Source organism: Dromaius novaehollandiae, chromosome 8, assembly GCF_036370855.1.
Source record: "Dromaius novaehollandiae isolate bDroNov1 chromosome 8, bDroNov1.hap1, whole genome shotgun sequence".
In the NCBI taxonomy this organism is placed as follows: domain Eukaryota; kingdom Metazoa; phylum Chordata; class Aves; order Casuariiformes; family Dromaiidae; genus Dromaius; species Dromaius novaehollandiae.
The window spans coordinates 31,394,465-31,414,742 of NC_088105.1; the positions used below are offsets into that span (position 1 = coordinate 31,394,465).

A 20,278-nucleotide genomic window follows, 5' to 3' on the forward strand; every position below is an offset into this window, starting at 1 on the left:
GCGTGGCTGCAGGGAGATGGAGTTTCAGGGGCATATTACAGCTTTATCATAGACAATGATGTGTGCTTATGAAATTAATCTGCTTGTTCCTCGTATATCAGTGTGAACCTGCGCACTCAGAAGTTGAAAGTGTTTTTCTCATTAACTCTAACAAGAAGTGTAATGAGGAGCACAGTCCGTTATCTAATTTAGTGTCATTCCTGAAGCTGCTTTACAGAATTGCATTTAAAGTTGCAACAACTGCCATATTATTTGCTGACCAGTTAGGTATATATAATTGACTTGTATTTTGTTAGATTTCAGAACCACGAGTTTGTGTTGACAAGTCTCTCTGTTGAATGAATCATGTCACAAGTCAAGCTGAATGCCAGAGGAGACACTCCAGGTGGACTCAGTCGGGCGCTTCCAACTCTGGAAAAAATCTGAGGTCAAATCTTGACAGTACTCAATTTAACATGTAATTTATTTCTATTCACTTCAGTGGGTCCAAGATTTCTCCTCTTATTTGGTCTGTGGAAGGAATACATCATGGCATGAAGTAAGGCTTACTTGATTTTCTTTTGAGTACACAAATGTTTCTGTGCTAGTTCTCCAACCAGGCACAGGAATGACAAGGAACAGTAATTTTATATAACCAAAAGAATGAGTCAGTGGAAAAAAAAGCAGAGATTGTAATGAACTAGTAGGTTTAAAAAGCAATCACAACCCAAACAACAAAATTATCAACATAAGAAATGTTATTTTAAGCCCCATGTTGGGTTTTTCAAAATTAAAAGGGGTAAAAAGCTACATTTTTAGCTTGTTACTGAGTTGAAAGCACCTCTTGAAAACATAACTGAACACTCCTCCTTTACCCTACTCTTTCATTTGCCTTTCACATTCTTGCTAGAATGTAACTGTGAGGTTCCTTGAACCAATTATTGTTCTTTTTTTTTTTTTAATGAAAGAATGGGCTTTGGTTTGGGTGGCTACCGACTGTATGGTGCAACATGCGCTCCCACGAGTGACAAAGAAAATCCAGGTCCAGCTTGGCCTATAGTTCAGAATTAATCAACCACAGTCTTGTCCTGTTATATTTTATTGAATTAATATTAATTAATACTAATAAATAGTTAATATTTTATTGAATTTTATTGAATTTCCTACAACAACTTATGGATGATGAATTTCTTTAGGGAAGATTACTTTTTTTTTATTTGCACTTCTTTTATTATGAATCCTTTTTATTTATTTTGAGGTAATACCTAGATATCCCCACGTAAAGTTTGTAGTGCTCTGAAGTGCTTAGGGCAATACTGGATTATGGATGGCCATGTCCCCCAGCCCCCTTTCCTGCCCCGATCCTGTACTGCCCCATTCCCTCCACTGAGCTGGCACAACTCTTTGTGCTCCCAACTAGACAGGGAACGGATCCAGCGGAGAAGAACTGAGCAGTTTCCCTCACTCCAGTGTTTCTAGAGCCAAATCAGCTTCCCAGCTCAGTTCACAGCACGGCTGTAGAAGTGGCTGTGTTGGTGTGATAACACAGTAAAAGAGAAGAAAGTGGAGGCTGGCAATGGCAGTACTTCAAGCCAGAACTGCCAACCTCTAAGCCTCAGTGAGTTAGCATTCTAGTTTTTTTTTTTTAATTGCTATCTTCAACACTTTGCAGTCACCGGGTCTAGAGAGTAAACAAACAATGCACACACAAGGTAACACTGAGATGATAGTGGTCACCTTAAATGGCAGTGACAGGAAACCACCAGATTAATCATTGTTGAACTTTTTGTGTAAACATCTTAAGAGGGATGAGTTTTGAGGACACACTTGAGCTCAGTGTAGTGTCTCCGCAGACTTCTCTGAGGTGTGACTCTCAGGAATGCCTTACTAGCTCTGGAAAACTTACCTCATATTCTTTTGCCCTGGGCTGAATCTGAGGCTAGAAAATTGACCACAACACCCCTGGGAATGGTATTTTTTCCTAATACCTTTCTTTGCCTTATAACCCTCTCTGCCTCCCTCCACTGGCTCCCCTCTCTCTGTTGCCTCAATCAAAAACTCTTCTCTTCCAAGTCCCTCCACATTTTCTCGCCACCTTTTTTCTCTCCCCTCTCCCAATACAGGCAGATTAAGTCCCTTGGAGTGTCCTGATGACAGCCTCCACTGCATACCTGTTGGATTTCCATGGCTTGCTTTCTTGTTTGTGTCATCTCATATTTGGAAGGCGTAAAATATAGTAAAACTGTGTAATCCTCCCCCTTGCTTTCCTTAAAAGTCACCTTTGTTTGGATGCCCAAAGAGACCGTGACAAGTTAGGACCCAATGCTAATCCTGCTGGCCAGCATCTCTCCACTCCCACGTGCTTCCCTTTCTGGACCCACCTCTTCAGGCACAGTTTTCCCTGGGCCTGGCAAGGCTCCATCCTGCTCGGGAGCTGTGGCCACGCTGTGTGCTCTCTGCACACCCGTCTGCTCAGGCTGGGGCTGGATCTGCCCCTGCAGCTGGTGTCCCACCTTCTGGTTTGGCTGTAGGCTCTCTAGGGCTTTTTGATTTAGGGTACTATAGAGATGCATACATATGTATATTTGTATATATAATTAGTACTGTGTTAGCATGTAAGAGCAACAGCTCAGCTGCAGCAATTACCATACAACCAAGTCTGTCCTGACAGTGAAGACAGCATATGCACTGGTCTCTTTCTGTCTCTTTAAAGCCGTGATGTGTTGATGAGCTTTTGTTGCTAAGAACTCATGTTAACCTAGCTATTTTACTAAGCTCTCCCTAAACCTCACAGCTTTACTTTTAACTCCTAATGTGTATTTGCATATCTACACTTGCTTTTTATCAGATGTAAATATGATACCCAGAATGAGGTTACAGTAGTGCAAAGCTGTCACTTCAACATACTGCTTCACTGCAAACAAGGACAGATGTCCTTCTCACTGTATAAAGAAGGAAAATCATAATGGAAATGGAAATCATATCCAGTTATGACTGGACTTTGGCTATATGTGGATCTAGCAATTGCCATACTGGACCAGGCTCTCCATTGGTTTACTTAATTATCTTGTCCCTGAGTATGACTAATAGTAGTGGTTCCAGGGAAGATGGAGAATATTTATAATAGGCTCTTATGGAATTACCTGCCTGTAAGAGAAATTTCTTCCTAATCCTCCTTAATTCAGTGATCAGCTTGTGCCCTTATATCCTTCCTACAAAAAGAATCCTAATGTAACTATGAGTATTTTTGTTAATTACACGAATGTCTAATGCAGACTTTTTCAAATGGCATACCCCAGTAGATTCGCACTGTGTATAGATTCTGTCTACATTGTGTCAAGGTCCCAGACCTATAACTTCTCCTGAATTCTTTTGGAAAAATCTGTATTTCTTACCATTTTTCTGGATTTCAGCTGGGGTGGGGGGGCAGATGCACTGTGCAGCTGCAGTTCTCAGCCGTGCAGGCAGCATGCACTGCTTGGCTAGTCTGGCAGAGCTGGGACTGGCGTATTGCTTTTTGCTGAGCATAATGATGCATCATTCTGTAAAGGTTAATTGATTAGTCTTGGTCAAACCTTTTCCTGACAAATCTCTCTCTCTGTATTTCACGTAACTTTTAATTTTTTATTTTACTCATAACTGGCATTCTTTAGTTTTATCACACTATTTCTCAAGTGAATCTTGAAAAAAGAATGCTGTCATAGAGGTGAAGTTAAGGAAATAGCCTAGAGGCGCTGTTATGATATGCAGCCAATTAATTACTTCTCATTACCATGATCCTACTCAGGTACAGCACAACATATCCCAAAGACCTGTGTTGTCTTAAGGGCTAGACAGCATATTGCCAATTGCCAGACACTAGTATTGCAGTGTAAAGACTAAAACTTCACTGTGAATACCGTTAGAACTGGGTCACTTGCAGAAGGTGCGTGACAGCTTAACACGCAGAACAGCTAAAGCTATTTCATCCATCTCATACAGAGTAGAAATACTGAGAGTGAAGATTAGGTGAACAGTGAAAACAGAATGAAAAATGACAAGCCTTAGTAATATATTTATTTGGCGGCATTAGTTATGCAGTTCTGCCTTGGAAACAGTGACACAGGTGATCAGCTGGGTTTTGTGCTGTTGTTTTTTTTAATGTTGGAATTCACTTTAACAGGAATAGATTATTTGATTTTGCAGAAGAAATTCTCTTGCTCTGCAACATCCTAACATCTAGTATTTAGCCTTTTCTATCATGTTCGCAGTAAAGAGGTTTTTAACCTCACAGTTTCAAGTCATATATTTCTATTCCAGCTCCAGGAATTATTACCATAGCAGTGTGCTCAGCAGTCATAAAAAGGCTCCAGATGGGTTTACGTCCTTTCTGAAAACATTATGGAATAAGCTGGACTGGATTCTGTGGTCTGTCTAACCAAAGCCCCTTTAAAAAAGCAAGATAGGGACATAGGGGAATTTTTCATGAGTAGCAGCGTTCCAGCTACCTTGTGAATCAGAGGACAGGCTGTTATGTTCCTTATACAGAGATAAATGAAGGTGGAAGCCAGGGGAAGGAAGTATCTGGAACTGCAAAAAGAAACACAATTAAATGAGTATTAGCTGGGTATCAATCAGTGAGTCTCAAAGGCTCTCTGTAGTTCCCTGCTTTCACTCCATATTAGTCTGTCTAGGTAACACGAAGAATAAACCCCTTTATGAGCCGTTATTAATTACCCTTCCGTCTTGTTTGGATGTGATGCAATATCCCTGGAAACAAACACTTTGAGCATAGGTGTGGCATCACACCATGCTCTACCTCATTCATCCATACCTTTTTTTCTCTGGTGAGCCGCTCACACTTGGTCACTTTTATTTAGAGTTGCAAAACAAATGTTCAGAAAACTAGTTTATATGAAAAAAGAAAAAGGTCAATCAGACTGGTTTGCACATTCAGGCCATATTCAGTGAACAGTTTAAATGGAAAAAATATGGGAGAATCAGTAAAGTGAAGAATATTTTTCCTGCTCTTTCAAACTGAAACATTATGGTCCTTTTGTTTCAAAAATGCTTGAAAGCCATCTTGAGTCCAAAATACTGAACAGGGACTAAAGAAAGAAGGAAATAACACAGAAGCAAACTGGAATGTAATCTTTTCACATGTAAAATGTCCTATTAAATCCCAAATGGCTTTTTGGTTCAGGCTGACCAAAAAGACTTTTAAGTTGTTTTGAGTTAAATACTGACCCAGATGGCAATTATCTGCAATTCTGTCTAAAACCATAAACTGAAGATTTGCTGTTAATATGTTTCAGAAGTAGGTAGTATTATTCAAATTCTCATTAACATTGTGATTTTTCTTCCTCTATTCATGTAATCTTTTTTGGCACTTGAAGTGAACAGGTGTGAGCCAGTGCAAGGTGGCCCATAGGCCATAACCAACAAATAACTAATTGGCATCTACGTTGCAACGGGGCAAAGATCCAACGAAATTATGACAAGGCACTGTGCCATTCTAATAGACTAACATTATCACGGATGCCAAGATTCCATAAATTTGCATCATTTACATTTACTTAGGGCAGGATTCCCGACCGGGAAATTCCGCATGATTGTCCATCTCCCTCATATACGATTATGATTAAAAAGGATCTCTGTGACTAATCCAGCTTCCCGGAGTAGTTTTCAGCAAGAATTTAAACATTCTCAACAATTATTTAAAAATGCTCCCACTCATTTACATCAATAAATCATTTAAAAGTATCTTTATTGCCTTTGTTTCTGTAAAATGAATAACTAATTTCATAATTTCATGAATAAATAAAATCAAGCTTTCTGGTTGAAGATGTATGAACTTTTTCAGCTTGGTAAACAGGGAGAAAGAATTTTTTTTTTCTGCAGCAGTAGCAAGGTTACTGACTACATGTAATGAGAGAAAAAAGACAACTTGGAAGTTCCTTCTGTGAAAAATGAATGCAGAAACTGGTAACTTATACCCTCAGGAAATAATCTGCAAAGACAAAAATGCAGAGAGGGTGTGAATTCCTGAGATGAAACACAAGATGATGATATATACTCTGATTACTCCTTGAGGTAATGAATCTCTGTAGGTGTGTCTTTTCTACTGAGGAGATGACGAACTACATCTTAATCTGTTTCTGATCCAACCTTGCTCTAAATAAAACAATGGAGTACAGCAGCTGAATTGAACAGCTGATACCTGCCGGTAGAAACTTTCCTGCGTATTCCATAGTTTCGCATACTTGCGAAAGACTTGGAGCTGTCTAGAGAATCACCAGCTACATGAGCATTGTTGGCTTGCTCAGGCTTGGTTTTCACTCTGTCATGCTGGAGCTGGTTGACCTCTTGAAGCAAAAACATTTTACAAATGCTACCTATTAGCAATGAGACATGGTGACACCACAGGAAAGGTCCTGTGCTGTCCTTGCATGTCCTCATAAGCAACTAAACCTTTACGTCTGTTGACACTAAAGTTGATCCTTGCTGGATCCTTGACCACCATGACTGGGGCACAGCCGCAGGAGACACTCCTCTGCTCTCCACTCTCAGCCCAGGCTTCTGAGGTCTCTCTTGTGAGGGCGGCAGCTCCTCCTCCCCCACTATGTGAAAGCAGGCTGGCTGCAGCCCAGGAGACATGCTATTTGCTGAGTGCCACCCGACATGGACCTGGCCGTGGGGCTTGCTCCTGTGCAGCCATTTTCCCCTTTTCCCTTTGCTTCCCAGCGGCGTTCTAGGCCCGGGTGAGGGGAGCTGTATGCCACAGCCGCTCCTCACCACTCCTGCCCTGTGCACTGGGGTGGGCGGCAGGAAGCTGTGCAGGGCAGGGGCCCTTCACCCTGCGCGGAAGAGCGCAGGGCCGCAGAGCCCCCACGGCGGCGCCCCCCGACCGGCAGCGCCCCCTCAACGACGCCCGCGAACCGCCCCCTTCCCAGCGTGCCCCGCATCCCTTCCCGCCTCGCACCTCCCTCCCGCCCCGCGTGCCAAGTCTCGCGCGCACCGCCCTCCGCCCGCTAAGTCTCGCGCCTCTCCCCGCCGCCAGGCCCGCGCTCTCGCGATAGGCGGAGGCCGGCGGGGGGCGGTGCCGCTGCAGCCGCGGCGCCCGCGCGCTCCCTGACAGGCGGGAGCGGCGGCGGCGGCGGGCATGTCCCTCCGCCCCGCGCGCAGGTGGTGGCGGCGGCGGTGCCGGCGGCGCCGCCCCGGCTCTCCGTGACTCCCGCCGGCCATGGCCGGCTCCGCGCCGCGGGGGACCGCGCCGCGCCGCAGCCGCCGCTGAGGAGAAGCCGCCGCGATGAGGAAGGGCCGCTCCCGGGGGGACAAAGCGGCGCCGCCGCCGCCGTCGCGGAGGGAGCCGGGGCGGGCGGTGGCCGCCAGCGCGGCGGAGCGGAGAGCCACCCTGCTGGGGGGCGGCGGCAGGAAGGAGCCGGAGGACGCCAGGGCCGCGGGGGCGCCCTGCCGGGAGGCGCTGGAGCGGGTAAAGCTGGGCAGGGGGCTCGGGGCGCGGGGCCGGGCCGTTGGCGCCCGTTGGCATGGAGACGCGCGGCCCGCGTCGCAGGGAGCCGCGGCGGCGCCCGGCGGTGCCGCCCTCCGCGCCCGCTCGGGCTGCGACTGCCGCAGTCGCGGGCAGGGCAGCGCCTGGCCGCGGGGGCTCCGCTGGCCCGGCCTGGGGGCGAGCAGCGGGGGGCCGCGGGGAGGCGCGGCGGTCCCCGGCGGGGGGTGGGCTGGGCGCTCCGCTGCGGGCAGCGGGGCTTATTGCGAATCCGTCCTTCGAGCATCCTCTCACGTGAAACACGTTTCTTCAGGTAGATGCCCCGAGAAGAGGAAAGGATAAATGTGGTGGTGGTCAGAAATGGAGTTGTGGTTTGTCAGTGTTTTGAACGCGTGGTGTTGAGTAAGTGGTGGTGGTGGGGGCCTGCTGGGAGTCTTTCTGCTGCCAAGAGTCTTGCCTGCATGCTGATGAAGAAGTGAGGGAGAATGCAGTGAAATCCAGTTGGTGTTACACGCTGCCTGGTATGAACAATTACACTGTACTTCTTCCCAGAAACTTCCTGTATGTTAATCTTAATTGTAATGTTAACTATGGTACTTTTTCTGATATGCTTGTTTTATCTTAATTCTTAAAACAAGAAGTGATATTTAGGAAATGGATCTCTGTAGGCATTTGAAAATATGTAGGCTTGCTACAAACGAGAGCACACAAGTTCAGTATGTCCACTCTTATCATGTCTTTCATTAGAAAAAGAATGGATTCTTTCATTACTACTCAGCATTACAGGGGTGGGAGACTCAAGAGATTTTAAACTTTATTTTTGGATATATTTTGATATTCCTGTTTTTACAGGACAGAAAAATGAAGGATGAGATTTAGCAGATTAAAAGGGGTAGATCATGCTTGGCAACTAGCACTTTTTATTTTTCCTTGGAAGATGAGGAAAAAGTATCACAAGTACTAAGATTCCAAAGATGCAGTAATTCATTGGTTTGTTTTGCCATTTTTAGGAGCAAAGTGAAAAACTATGTTGTCTGACATGTCTTTTCTTGTCAAAAAGGTGTCTTGAGTTTACATCATCTTTGCAGATGCTCAGGTTTACACTGTGTAGTTTTTTATGACTTCCTATGTTATTCTGGAAGAGCTGCCTTAGATTAGTGAAGATGAATTAATGTCTGTACAGTACTTTAAACAAGTGCTGTAAGAAATACTAACTAACATAATTTCATTTGTAATTATTACAAATATTTAGAAAGAGTAAATGTTAGTAGTTATTGTTCTGGATAACTTTCCTAGTTCATTGATTTTGAATTACTATGGCCTATTGTCTGCATTTGCTATACCACTGCTAGCTATCCTAAAGTTATCATTTGGTGTGTCTAAATTGAGAAGGGTGGGGAAACATGTTTTCATTTGGATATTGGAAAAAGTATATTTTGCAACAGAGTTGCCTGTTGTGGAGTTCTGGGTCTGGGACAGGAGTATCTGCTCAATTTTATTGAAAATTTGATTTGTTAGTTGTTAACTTGAGAGGAAGATTCACCGCTTACCAGGTTATCGGGGATCTACTAATAGTAGCTAAGTGTAAATGCCCCACTTACATGTATGTTCTTGCTGAGATCAGAATCCACTGTGACCTTCCAGAAGAAAAAATGCTGACAGAATTCTTAGAAGCCAGACGCTACCTTCAGTTTATTGGAGACTCATATTTTGGCTGATGGCTTTTGACTAACGGTTCTGTCTTGATTATAGAATTCCCAGTTTGGGCCTTGGAAGAAGAAAGGAGCTCTAGTTTTCTTTATTTTTCTAGTACCTTGTAAAGCCAGGTGGTTAAGAGGGCAGATTCAGGTCCTCTTTTTTTCCTCCATGCTCTGGTGCCTGCTGCTTTTGATGCTTATCACTTTCTGAAACATCTGAATAACACTAATATCCTTATTCAGGTCAGGGGAAAAAAAAAGTCTAAGAACAAAGAGGAGACTTTTTTTCCTTTCCTTTTTTCCCAACTGTCCATTAAAACATTGGTTGGTAGAGTGACTGAATGTAATAGCAAGATATTTGTTGTACTGGTTTGACGTATGATGTCGATAGTTGTGAGTTAAATTTCTTACAAATCATGCGTACAGAACACACTATATACTGTGTAACATTGTATAGCTCCTGCAGGAGGTTTCACCAAAACAGCAGTAAGATTGCAAAATAGGAAAGGCTGCAAATTCGGAAGTGCCAGTATTTGAGACGCCCAAGCCTTTTTAATGGGAGATACTGCTGACTTGTTTTCGGCTCAGGTACTCTGATTAAGACCTGATACAACCTGTAGGAACAGATCTTTATGTGCTGGTAAGTATTCAGTGGAATCTTTGAGGCATTTAACTGCTGAAATCTGGGAAGCTTCTACTCGATCTGTGTTCAAAGGAGAACCTCTCGCCCCCTCTTCCCTTTTGTCTTGCATTTGAAGTGGTGGAAGCTTTATAAATGTAGAAAGTGACTGGAAATACGTAGATTGTGTTGGGCAACCTTAATAACTAGGATAACTAAGAACATAAAAATGACTGTACTCTGTCACACCAAAGATCCCTTTAGCCCAGTGTCCTGTCTCTGTCAGCTGCCAAAAGCAGATGCTTAGAGAAGAGTATAAGGACAGCATAAGCAGTGTGTAGTATATACTGAAGAAATACCTCTCCCAGGCTCCAGTAATTTGTGGCTCACAGACTTCCGGAACTAGAGGTGATATTTGTTTTTAGTGCCCCCAGTGGATTTTTTCTTATGTGAATTTGTCCAATCAGTATTTGAAGCTATGTACACTTTTAGCATCCATAACATCCTGTGGCTGAGTGCTGTTTTTGAACTTTGTACCTGCTTGTTTCATCCCTTGTTCGTTAATTCTTGTATTGGAAGAGGCAGTGTAAAAAATTCTTGTTCTTCTGTGTGGCTTATGGTTTGGTCTTTATTTTATCTACCAGTCCCTTCCTCATGATTTTTCCAGAGGAGTTCTGGATAGAAGCAACTTTGTCTTTTTGATAGTCCATGTCATTTTCTTTGTACCTTTTACAGTTCTGCGTCAGCCTGGAGATAGCGATGTGGGGAACAGGGGAAATGGGGTTTGGGGAAGAATAATCAGGACTGGCTCTACAGTATTTCAGCATATGATCTTCTGTGAATTTATTTAGTGTATTAGATCATATTCTTTGTTCTTCTAACATCCACTTTTGTTGTCTGTCTGTCTCACTCTCCTCCCCCGCCCCCCCGACAGTCCTTAAGAATTGAGCTGGTACTTTCATGGAGCTGTCTATTATAACTCCACAATTGCTCTTATTCAGTGGCAACAGCTAGTTCAGAGTCTGTCGTTGTATATATAAACTTGGGATTTTTTTTTTTTTGCACTGTACATCACTTTCTATATTTATCTATGTTTAATCTAATCTGCTATTTCACAGCCTACTTGCACAGTATCATTAAAGTCTTCTTCAGATCTTTGGCCATTGTTTTTGCAACCTTGAATGACTTTAAACATTGTCAGCAAACTCTGTCACGTAAGTGTTGAGCTTCTTTGCTAGATTTCACTTAAGAATACGCTGAAGGTACTGATCCCAGAATAGATCCTTGTGGGGTTCCACTGATGATCCTCCTTTTTTTGTGAAAAAGACCAATTATTCCAAACTTTTATTTTGTATCTGTTAATCACTCATTAATTCATAGTAGAATTGTCCTTCTTATCTCATGATGGTTTAGTTTCACTGGGCCTCTAATGTGAGAGTTGTTGTCAAACATAGACCAGTTGGATTTCCATGAAGTATCAGCTTAATCATCATATGCTTGCTGACTACTTTGAAGGAGAAAAATGGAGGTTGAGGTGAAAATTATCATTGCTTAGGAGGCATCTGAAGGCACATTTTAAGCATTAGATTGTTTCCATATCATTCTTCTATAATTAGTTTAAGACATTGTGATATTTATTGTGAAAAACCCCAAAATGGATCATAGTTTCTATTTGTCATTTGCTTTTGTTAGTACTTTCTACTTAAACTGAAAGGTCAAAGTTCTTGTATAAAGGACTGTCCAGTATTTAGAAGATATGACTTGGGGGGTTATGATGGAAGTGCCCAAGACCATGGATGGTGTGGGGAGGCTAGACAGGGATCAACAGCTGCTTGTTTCTTCTTATATTAAAGTGGGAGTCAGACTTAAAAGGAGGTGGGTCTTAATGCAAAAGACAATAGGTGTGTGGAACACTCTTGCCAAAGGTGGTTGTGGATGCAAAAAGCATTTGGAGTGCAAGTACTTGGAGAATGGCTCTGTTGAAGGTTACTAAATAAACAGGCTGAATTCAGCTGAGGAAATCTGAACTGAAAATAATGGATCTGGGAGAACATTAAAATAGGGCAAGCACATTATGCTTCCCTTTACTTGTCCATAGGGGATGTTTGTGGCTGTTCATATGGGCTTTTTTCCAGGAGGAATGGGTGTTAGACTGTCCCTAACAAAACAAAATCCTGCCTTCCTCTGAGAGCACGGAGAGAGTAAATGGATCTGGGAAAAGCCTAAGTATTGTTGGAGGGTTAGGGGAATGGAGGTTGAGGGTGAAAAGAATAAAAACAGAGGGCGCTGAGCAGAATATCCCCTAATAGCAATCACTGCTCTATGAAGGTGTTCAGGGAACTGGTGGGTGCTGCCCAGTGGTGCTCTGCTCAGAGACGTGACAGGATGATGGAACAAAAGTAGACCCCATGACTGTCAGCATTCCACCCTGACTTCTGTCAGGCTGCTTCTTCCTCTTGTTGTGGGTGGCCATGACCAGGAAAAGATTAATGAATAGGTTGTGTGACTTTATGTGATCTCCTAGGATAATAAAGAGATGAAGGGAAAGCAGCAGCAGAATCGCAACAAGAAGCCTAAGGGGTTGGAAGAAGGACTGCAAGTGCTAGAGGCAGGATCTTGGATTAGGTGGACCCTTGCTCTTGTATGAAGTTTAACCTGGCTGCTGACCAAGAGTCAGACTGAAATATTATTAAAGCTCATCTGTTGCGTATGTATTTATTATGTAGGAGATGTTAAGCTGATGCCAGCAGGCAAGCTGCATACATAATATGGAGAAAGATGAAAAAGCTCTTTACTCCTGATTATTTTTATGCCGGAGGACTCCTTTCTTATAGGGCAGTCAGTGTGGTAGACTGTCTCCAGCTGTGAATTCTGATGTGCTTGAAGAAGCTGAGATCTTGCATATCCCCCAGACAGTATATTTTGCTGTTTCTGTATTGGATGGAAAGCATGTCCTGATGTCTGAACAAGATAACTGACTTAAAATCAAGTCATTTAACTGTTACAATCCTGTGGAACTGTAATGCTATGAACCTTCTAGGGGTAGCAAAGGTATTTCTTTCTCCCTGGATGCCGATAAAACTTTGTAGTTTCATAGGTCCCAAAGCCAAAAGGGGTTATTGTGGCTCTCCAGCATGATTTCCCCATATGTGCAGTCTGTGGAACTGTCCTGAGAGATAAGATCAATTTCTAAGTGAGATGTTTCAATTTATCTTAGACTTAGATCATGGTGTGTCTGTCACCTCTTCTGGAAAGCTCTGTCAATGTTTAATTATTCCTGCAGTTAGGAAACTAAACCACATCTTATTTCAAGGCTTGTTTTGTCTAACTTCCAGCTTTCAGCTGTGGAATATGCCTATGCTAGCACGAGCAGTAAAAATTCTGTTATCTGATATCTTTTTCCATGTAGAAGTATTTGAGATGTGAAGTCTATCTTCAGCTGGAACAGGGGAAGCTGAGTTCTTTCTGCTTCATACCATTTTCTAGCACTTTGAACTTTTTCCCCAATTGTTCTTGGAGTGTGCGTACCAAAAGTAGGCAGTATTCCAGTGGCAGCCTGGAATAGTGTGATCAGAGGCAAGATTACTTGGGGATTGCATTGCCACAGTTGGGTGTGTCATGTGAGGAAGAGTTTTGTGATGTTATGCCTATGTGGCTATTTCTGCTCCGTGTATTCAGGACATCACATTAATTGGTCTAAGAATACTTATAAACAGCAAGTTAGAAAGCTTATCCCCCTTTCATCTTGTCTTTTTTTATATATATATATGTATATATTTTAAGGAATGGCAGAGGATCTTTTCCACCCACTTTTCAGCCTGTTCACAGCTTGGAAAGCGGTCAGTGACCGTCAGGAAGAAACTGGCCAAACCCCAGAGTACTTGCCAGATCTGTTTTCTCTGCAGCTGCAAAGAAGCTGTTATGGTGTTTTCCTTGTTGCATGGCAAACCTGGAAATCTAAGAGACCTTTCTTTTTCTCCCAATCAGAACTTCTGTGCTTCAAAAATAAGAAGTTTTCTTTTTCTTTTTTTTTTTTTTTCTTTTTCCATCTAGGTGCCATCTGTACTATTAAAGGCAGTATCCACTATCGTGATGAGCCCTGTATGTAGGCTGCGTAACAGTTTGGGATTATTTGATTGTTTCCAATATGAGTCTTCCCTTTTGCTTGATAGGTGAAATAGCAAGTTTTTGGAGTTTAGTTTGCGATTGCTTCTGAACTTTCTGTACCGCTCTGTGTCTCAGCCTGCTGATCGGAGTTCTGTTGCAGTTGTTCTGCCCTCTCAGCCAGGAACCCTATGGTCAACAGCTCACAACGCTAAGCTGTTTCTTCTGACTTCATACTGAAACCTACAAGCTGGGATGAAACTTAATATGAAGAAAATGGAAATATATTTCCAGAAATCAAGCAAATAAACGGTATCAAATAGACATACCATTAGCAATGCAGATTGTACTTACAATAAAGTATAGTTTTTAATACATGAAAAAATCTGTAAAAGCAAAATATAAATAGAAGTAGCCAAATATGTTCCATGAGCATCGTTGTCCCTTCTTAACCAAGAAGGGATGTAGTGCTGCTGAATTCTGGAAGATCAGGAACCATCTGTTTACATAAATACTCCTAGCTATATGTTCTGTGCTATTATTGCAGTTTAGGGCTAATTTTTAGGGCAGTTCTCTCCTGTGCCTGTTTCATCAAAGGAGCTAAAGAAAAGGCCTGTGGAGGACATTGGTAAAGACTCCCAAACTACCAGCCATGGACATGACTTACCACAAAAACTAGGAGTTGCTATTGCTAGACCTCAGACTTCCTCTTCCCATCTCCTTTTCTTTTCTGGCCTTCTAGCTCTTTTTCTCATTTCAGTGAGTGAGCAAGAAAGAAGCAACTTATTTGTAAGAGGAGATGCCCAGTTGTAGTCCTTTTAATAGAGTGAACCAGAGTGCAGCCTCTTTGTATGGTTGGTTGGCTTGTATCCTCATTCATCTCAGAATTTACTTGTTCAGATTTATCCCCTTCTCTGTGGGGAGATAAAGGTGGAGAAGAAGCCAAAGATTAGCTGGGGAAGAGAGAGCTGTTGCCTATGGTGTCCATGCTTCTGTGTCTGTTTCCTCCTCTGTTCTTTTTCTGAGGAGGCAAGGAAAGAATTGAGAAGGAACAAACGTGTCTGTGTCTTCTAGGTATGTCTTGCTGCCTTCCATCAGCTGTTTCTTGTTGAATCATCTTCAGATTCTTCTTGATGCCAGAGCTGCTCCTGCCTGACTTCTTCATTAGCCACAGTTCTGCCTTTTTATATTTTGATCAGGCAGCACGGCAACTGCTTGTAACACGTCACTGTATTGGCTTGTATGTTCCTACTAATGTCTAGAAGTATGAAAATCATGTGGCTGAAGAAAAGACTCAGCTAAAAGCAGACCAGAGGGATGTAGAGTCAAGTGACCGATTCTGCAGTGTGCTTGTTAGATAATAAGAGCACTGAGCCAAAAGACTCTGCTAGAAGCAGACAAAAGGGATGTGAAGTCAAGTGACCAGTTCTGCAGTGTGCTTGTTAGATAATAACAAAATAGAGCCAAAGGGCATATGGCACATCTCTGGTCTGGTACCATAAAAACATCACCCCACTTAAAAAAGTCGAATATTAATGGATGAACCTCATTTGCTGCTGCAGTTGATAAGTAGGTAGGCATTGCATCATCCCTATAGGGGATGATTCAGCTTGTCCATTTGAGATTTCAATATCCTGTCACAAGCAAACAATAAGGGTAAATACTGTGTCATTACTTTACTTTCATATCTGCCATTACATATTAGAATAGCTAAGCAAATGGTGGAGGGATTATGAATATATAGATGCTCACAATGCTGATGGTTTGCTTCCGAGTTCAGCAGTGCTCTATTTCTGCTGGCTCCTTCACTTGCATACTCCTTTAGGACAAGAAGTTCTTTATCAGAAATGATTGGATTTGTTGCGGGGCTATTTGTTTCTATAATCATAATCAATTATTAGCTTGAAGGGGAAAAACTGCTGCTGCTTGGTATTTATTACAGTATACTTGAAGATAACAATGGGATGTTGTCCAGGGCTAAGGTTAGGCATCTACAAAAGCTTCAGGAAGCCTGTGGATATATTTATGACTGTACATTTTAGGAAACCATGTAACGTCCATTTGTATTGCATTGGAGGAATAGGTATATGCTATTAGCTTAGATGTTGACTTATTTCTTGGGCAAGTTCATGTGCCTTCTTGTAGCACAAAGAATTTGAATGTTGTCCTACCTGACAAGGTATTTCTTAGAGTTGCTAGAAAGGGCAGTCCTTTGTTTTTCTCTGGTTATTTTTGTTGCTGTTAAGGCTGAACTGCATATTGTACTCCGTAAGCCAAGATAGCTTTGGTGCTTATAAGAGATGCTGTAACTTATTATAGATATGACAATAGGCACTTACTTAAATCATGTGATGTTTCTACCCTTTCTTAGTTCTTGTTCACAGAACTTGAGTTAGCTGAAGTCAAGGAAGCATTGAAGACCACCAGCTTAGTGGATTATTTGAGACTACTAAAACAAAAAGATTTATTCACCCATCAAGAGCTTGTTCCTCAAGAACTACAGTACCTAAACAGACAAGTGATGTGGAGTCTTGTACAATTTCACTTGCAGATGCTTTGCTGTGGCTAGTGTCTTTTGGTGGTGATGTAGCCTGATTTGAAGCCTGATCAAGATGCAGTTCTTTGGAGAAAGAAGCTGTGTCTGTGGTCACTCAAAACCCTGCCTTTTAGCAAAGAAGTACAGAACTGTGTTTCAGTTGAGGAAAGCATACTTTTTTTTTTTTTTTTTTCCTTCTTGATATCTTGGTAGATGTCTCTCTTGGCTGTAGGGAGTTGCTCTGTGGTATATCACTGTATTAACATGATCTGAAGGCCTTGTTTGGTTTATAATGAAAGAGCTCTGTTTTTTTTACCTTCAAAACCTGCTTTAAAACATGTTTGCTTCTTTGACAGAGGAGAGATTGCAGAATGGATAAAATGGTAAATGAATGCTATGGGCTGCAGCATATTCCAACCTTAATGAAGACTCACTTATGTGTAGAGTTGGACCCACACTTGAGATGCTTCATTTTCTTCTTCTTCTTCTTTTTTTTTTAAATTAACCTAGCCAAACACAATCTAAATGCAAATGGTACAATGGCTGAAGGGTGGAGGGGAATTCAGTGTGGTCTGTGGGGTGAAAACTTGTGAAAATGTACTGCAGCTGCATTTTAGTAAGCCCGAAGATTTTTATGGAACACAGTAATTTCAAACTGATCTGCTGATGCTCAAGTATGTTTTTTTGATCTTTCAAAAACATACCTGTTATGTTTTGAGCTCAATTAAAGTGAATTAAAAAAAAGTAGTTTTCTAACTTGACTTCCTGGTACTATGTGTAATAAGGATAATTTGATACTTTTGCTTATGCATGCTTTTATTTTAAAGACACTGACAGTTGCACAGGTGCAGAAGGACTGCATAAACACCTGTTTGTAAGTTATACTCTATCTTACAATGATGTAAAAATCAATTAGGACGGCATGGTTCCATATTTCCATGAAGGCTTTCTCCCTGTGCATATTTACTTCTAGTTATCCTAGGGATTAAATTTGGGATTTCTCTTCGCTTTAAACAACATAGAGTTTAGAATCATCAAATTCCATTTCTTTGCACTTTTTTTTTTAAACAAAATTTGTCATTGCAAGCAAGTAAGCAAATTGGCAAAACTGCACAGATCTGGCTTTCAGAGCTTTCTGAGAAAAATGCATCAGAGACAAAGAATTCAACTTGACTAATATGAGTAAAGTGTTAAACTCTTGGAAAAACAGGACTGAAAAATAACAGGTCATAGAGACTTGTGCATTTTTCCTAAGCAGATCCACTGATTAGGCAGTGAAGTAATTGAATGTTTTGCATCATCTTTTAACATTTGTTCTTTTAACCTTCTGGTAGATGCATGGCTTCTCTTCACCGAGGACTGTTTAGAGGGCTAGCAAAAGCTCTGCTTATGATGATATTCTTTGTCATTTCAAATGTACTGAGATCTCAGTTATTTAGAAGGCCCTACAGCAAGGGTAACTTCATGTTAAAAATGGACTGCTTCATAGTTAAAAACAGATTTGAGTCACTAAAGTGATTCTTATCAATATGTACTGTTTGTACATATTTGTGAGTGCTTTATTATGAAAAAAATCATCACATGGAGTCTTAGAAATTCTTTAAAAGGAACTTGAGTGATCAGGACTGACATTAAGTGTTCTAGACAGCATCAGAAGATCGGAGAGTACAAAGAAATAAATGATAGCCACAGTTTTAGAGGAGAGCCTATAAATGAATTGCATAGCAAGTGAACTGACTTTAAGCAAAGCTATTGCTAAAGAAACAGTTTAAGCATAGGTGGATGCAGTGACATATTTGTAGCAAATACCTCTTTCTCCATTTTATTAGTCAGCTGTCTTCACATGGACCTGTGCAGTGTCGAGATGACGGCAAAAATATGTGACCCTGAAAGTTAAATTGTGCATTCAGTTAGTTATTTAGATGTTCTTTGGCCCTTGCCTTGATCCTTGTTTTTAGAACAGAGGAGAATCTGTTAGCAGCAATGTTTTTCCAGTTTATCAGGCACTTCTTTTATAGTCTTTCAGTTTGAGCTTGATGCCTGTTGATGTTAATAAACCTGACAATTGGGCATTGTTTGTGTTCTCGAGCAGAAGGGAAGTAATACATGGCTTGTCCTTGAAAAAAAATTTGGCTGTTGTTTCTTTGGGATGGAACTGAAATATGCAGCTTGGTGAGCAGAAGCTTTTGTGCAAGACTATAGGGACTTTATTTCTTTGTGCAGACATTGATAAGAACTGTGAATCAGTTTATCTTTGTCTGCCATTTTATGAGATTTCTGTTGAGAAAAGCTAAGAATTAAGTGTTTGTTCAGTTTCCAAAGGTTAACTAAAGTTCCACTGTCCTAGTGTGTCCTCTTTCCTTTAGTTCTAAAACCATTAGTAATTTTATTTATAACCTTATAATCAAATGATATATTTTTCCCTTCATATCATACATGCAGCTCTGTTATTGAGCTTCAGAGAAAATTTCTCCTCAGGAGAACTTTGCCGAAGTGCTTGTTATTTTTGCTGTGTATTGATGTGCTTATCTCATCTGTGCTAGGAAGTGAGAATATTCCAGATGGCTCACAGAGACAGATATTGATGGCAAAGAATTGGAGTTTTCACTTAAAGAAACAACAACAACCCCCCCCCCCAAACCTCTTTTCTTTGCAAATAGCAACCTTCCTTAGTGATAACACCAGATTAAAATGATTTTTGCTCTTTGTTCATCATTTATGTTAGCAAATAGCGTTCTAGCCCTTAGCAGGCCATTGTGGCATGCATATTAGATTTTATTTTGCCACTAATTTCCTGTGACCTCATTGCCTGTATTGTTAAACGTACCCACGCTGTCCATCTTTAATGTTGTTGGCTTATATTCTTGCCTATCTTAAATTTGTGGAATTTGGCTTACTTTACATTGATGCTAATGCAGCTAATTAATGCTTAATACAGTTAATGCTAATGCAGTCTAACTGCAAATAACTATACTACTAGTACTATTTAGGTGATAACTGGGCAAAAAAAGTGGTGTGGTTAAATAGGATTCCTGTAGTGTTTTCTGTTTTCATACTGTTCTTAGTCTTCCTGCAAAGTGTGCACTATTCAAGTGAGCTTTATAAATTAAGATCACATCTTAAAGTTGTGTTACACATCTGTAAGAAGTCATTGAATATCTAATTAAAAAGCCCCTTTAGGTCATCTGTCTCGTTCCCCGCCAAAGTTTGGTTCATCAATTACCTTTTTCTTTTCTTTGTAGGCAGCTTCATTTGCAACAAGCCTTGGAAGAGCAGTTGAGCGTGGATTTCTCTCTACTAGCCCCCTTAGCCTTGGGACATTTTTAAGCGCTAAATCTCAAACAGGACCAACAGAGATTTTATTTGAGACTATGCTTCAAACTTAACAACTTTAAACACTTTTCTTTGGAGAGTCCACATTTTTCAAAAGAAGACTGGAACTCTGTGCTGCTACTAAATCAGTCATTTTTATACAGCATGCACATTTTTATGCACTGTATTATTGTTCACTTGCCAAACTCCATATTTTCAGCTAATACTTTAATTTTAAATATATTTTATTTGTGTGTCAGATCTAGAAAGCTCTAGATTATTTTGGGTTGAGAATCAAATATTAATACAGATAATGTATCAGTTCTTGAAATGTGATCCAGAGCTTTCTGTCCGTTGTTAATACAAAATTAGGTGAAACATTCTTCCAGGTTCTATTGCTAGGAAACATTTATTTATTTAAATAGAATGGACCTTTAGCCTGTCCCTGGGTCTTGCTCCCTTCTCTCTCAGTGGAAATACAAAGGAAATTTACATTACCAAAGAAAATGACTTGACTGTACTTTTGTTTCTTGATAACTTTTAGC

The 20,278-nt window shown here is 41.2% G+C and overlaps 1 protein-coding gene across 8 annotated transcripts in view; it reads left to right on the top strand.

Annotated features, from left to right (window-relative positions):
• The first annotated feature begins 7,004 nt into the window (after window positions 1-7,004).
• Window positions 7,005-20,278, top strand: part of MAST2 (microtubule associated serine/threonine kinase 2) — a 205,478-nt gene continuing 192,204 nt past the window's right edge. For 7 of the 8 annotated variants that reach the window (XM_064516146.1, XM_064516152.1, XM_064516147.1 and 4 more), the window contains exon 1: window positions 7,005-7,450. In XM_064516146.1, coding sequence (XP_064372216.1) covers window positions 7,268-7,450 — 183 coding nt within the window. In that variant the 5' untranslated portion in view covers window positions 7,005-7,267. Of the gene's footprint in view, window positions 7,451-7,849; window positions 7,987-20,278 lie in introns of those variants that run through there. The other variant, XM_064516150.1, reaches the window with a different exon arrangement.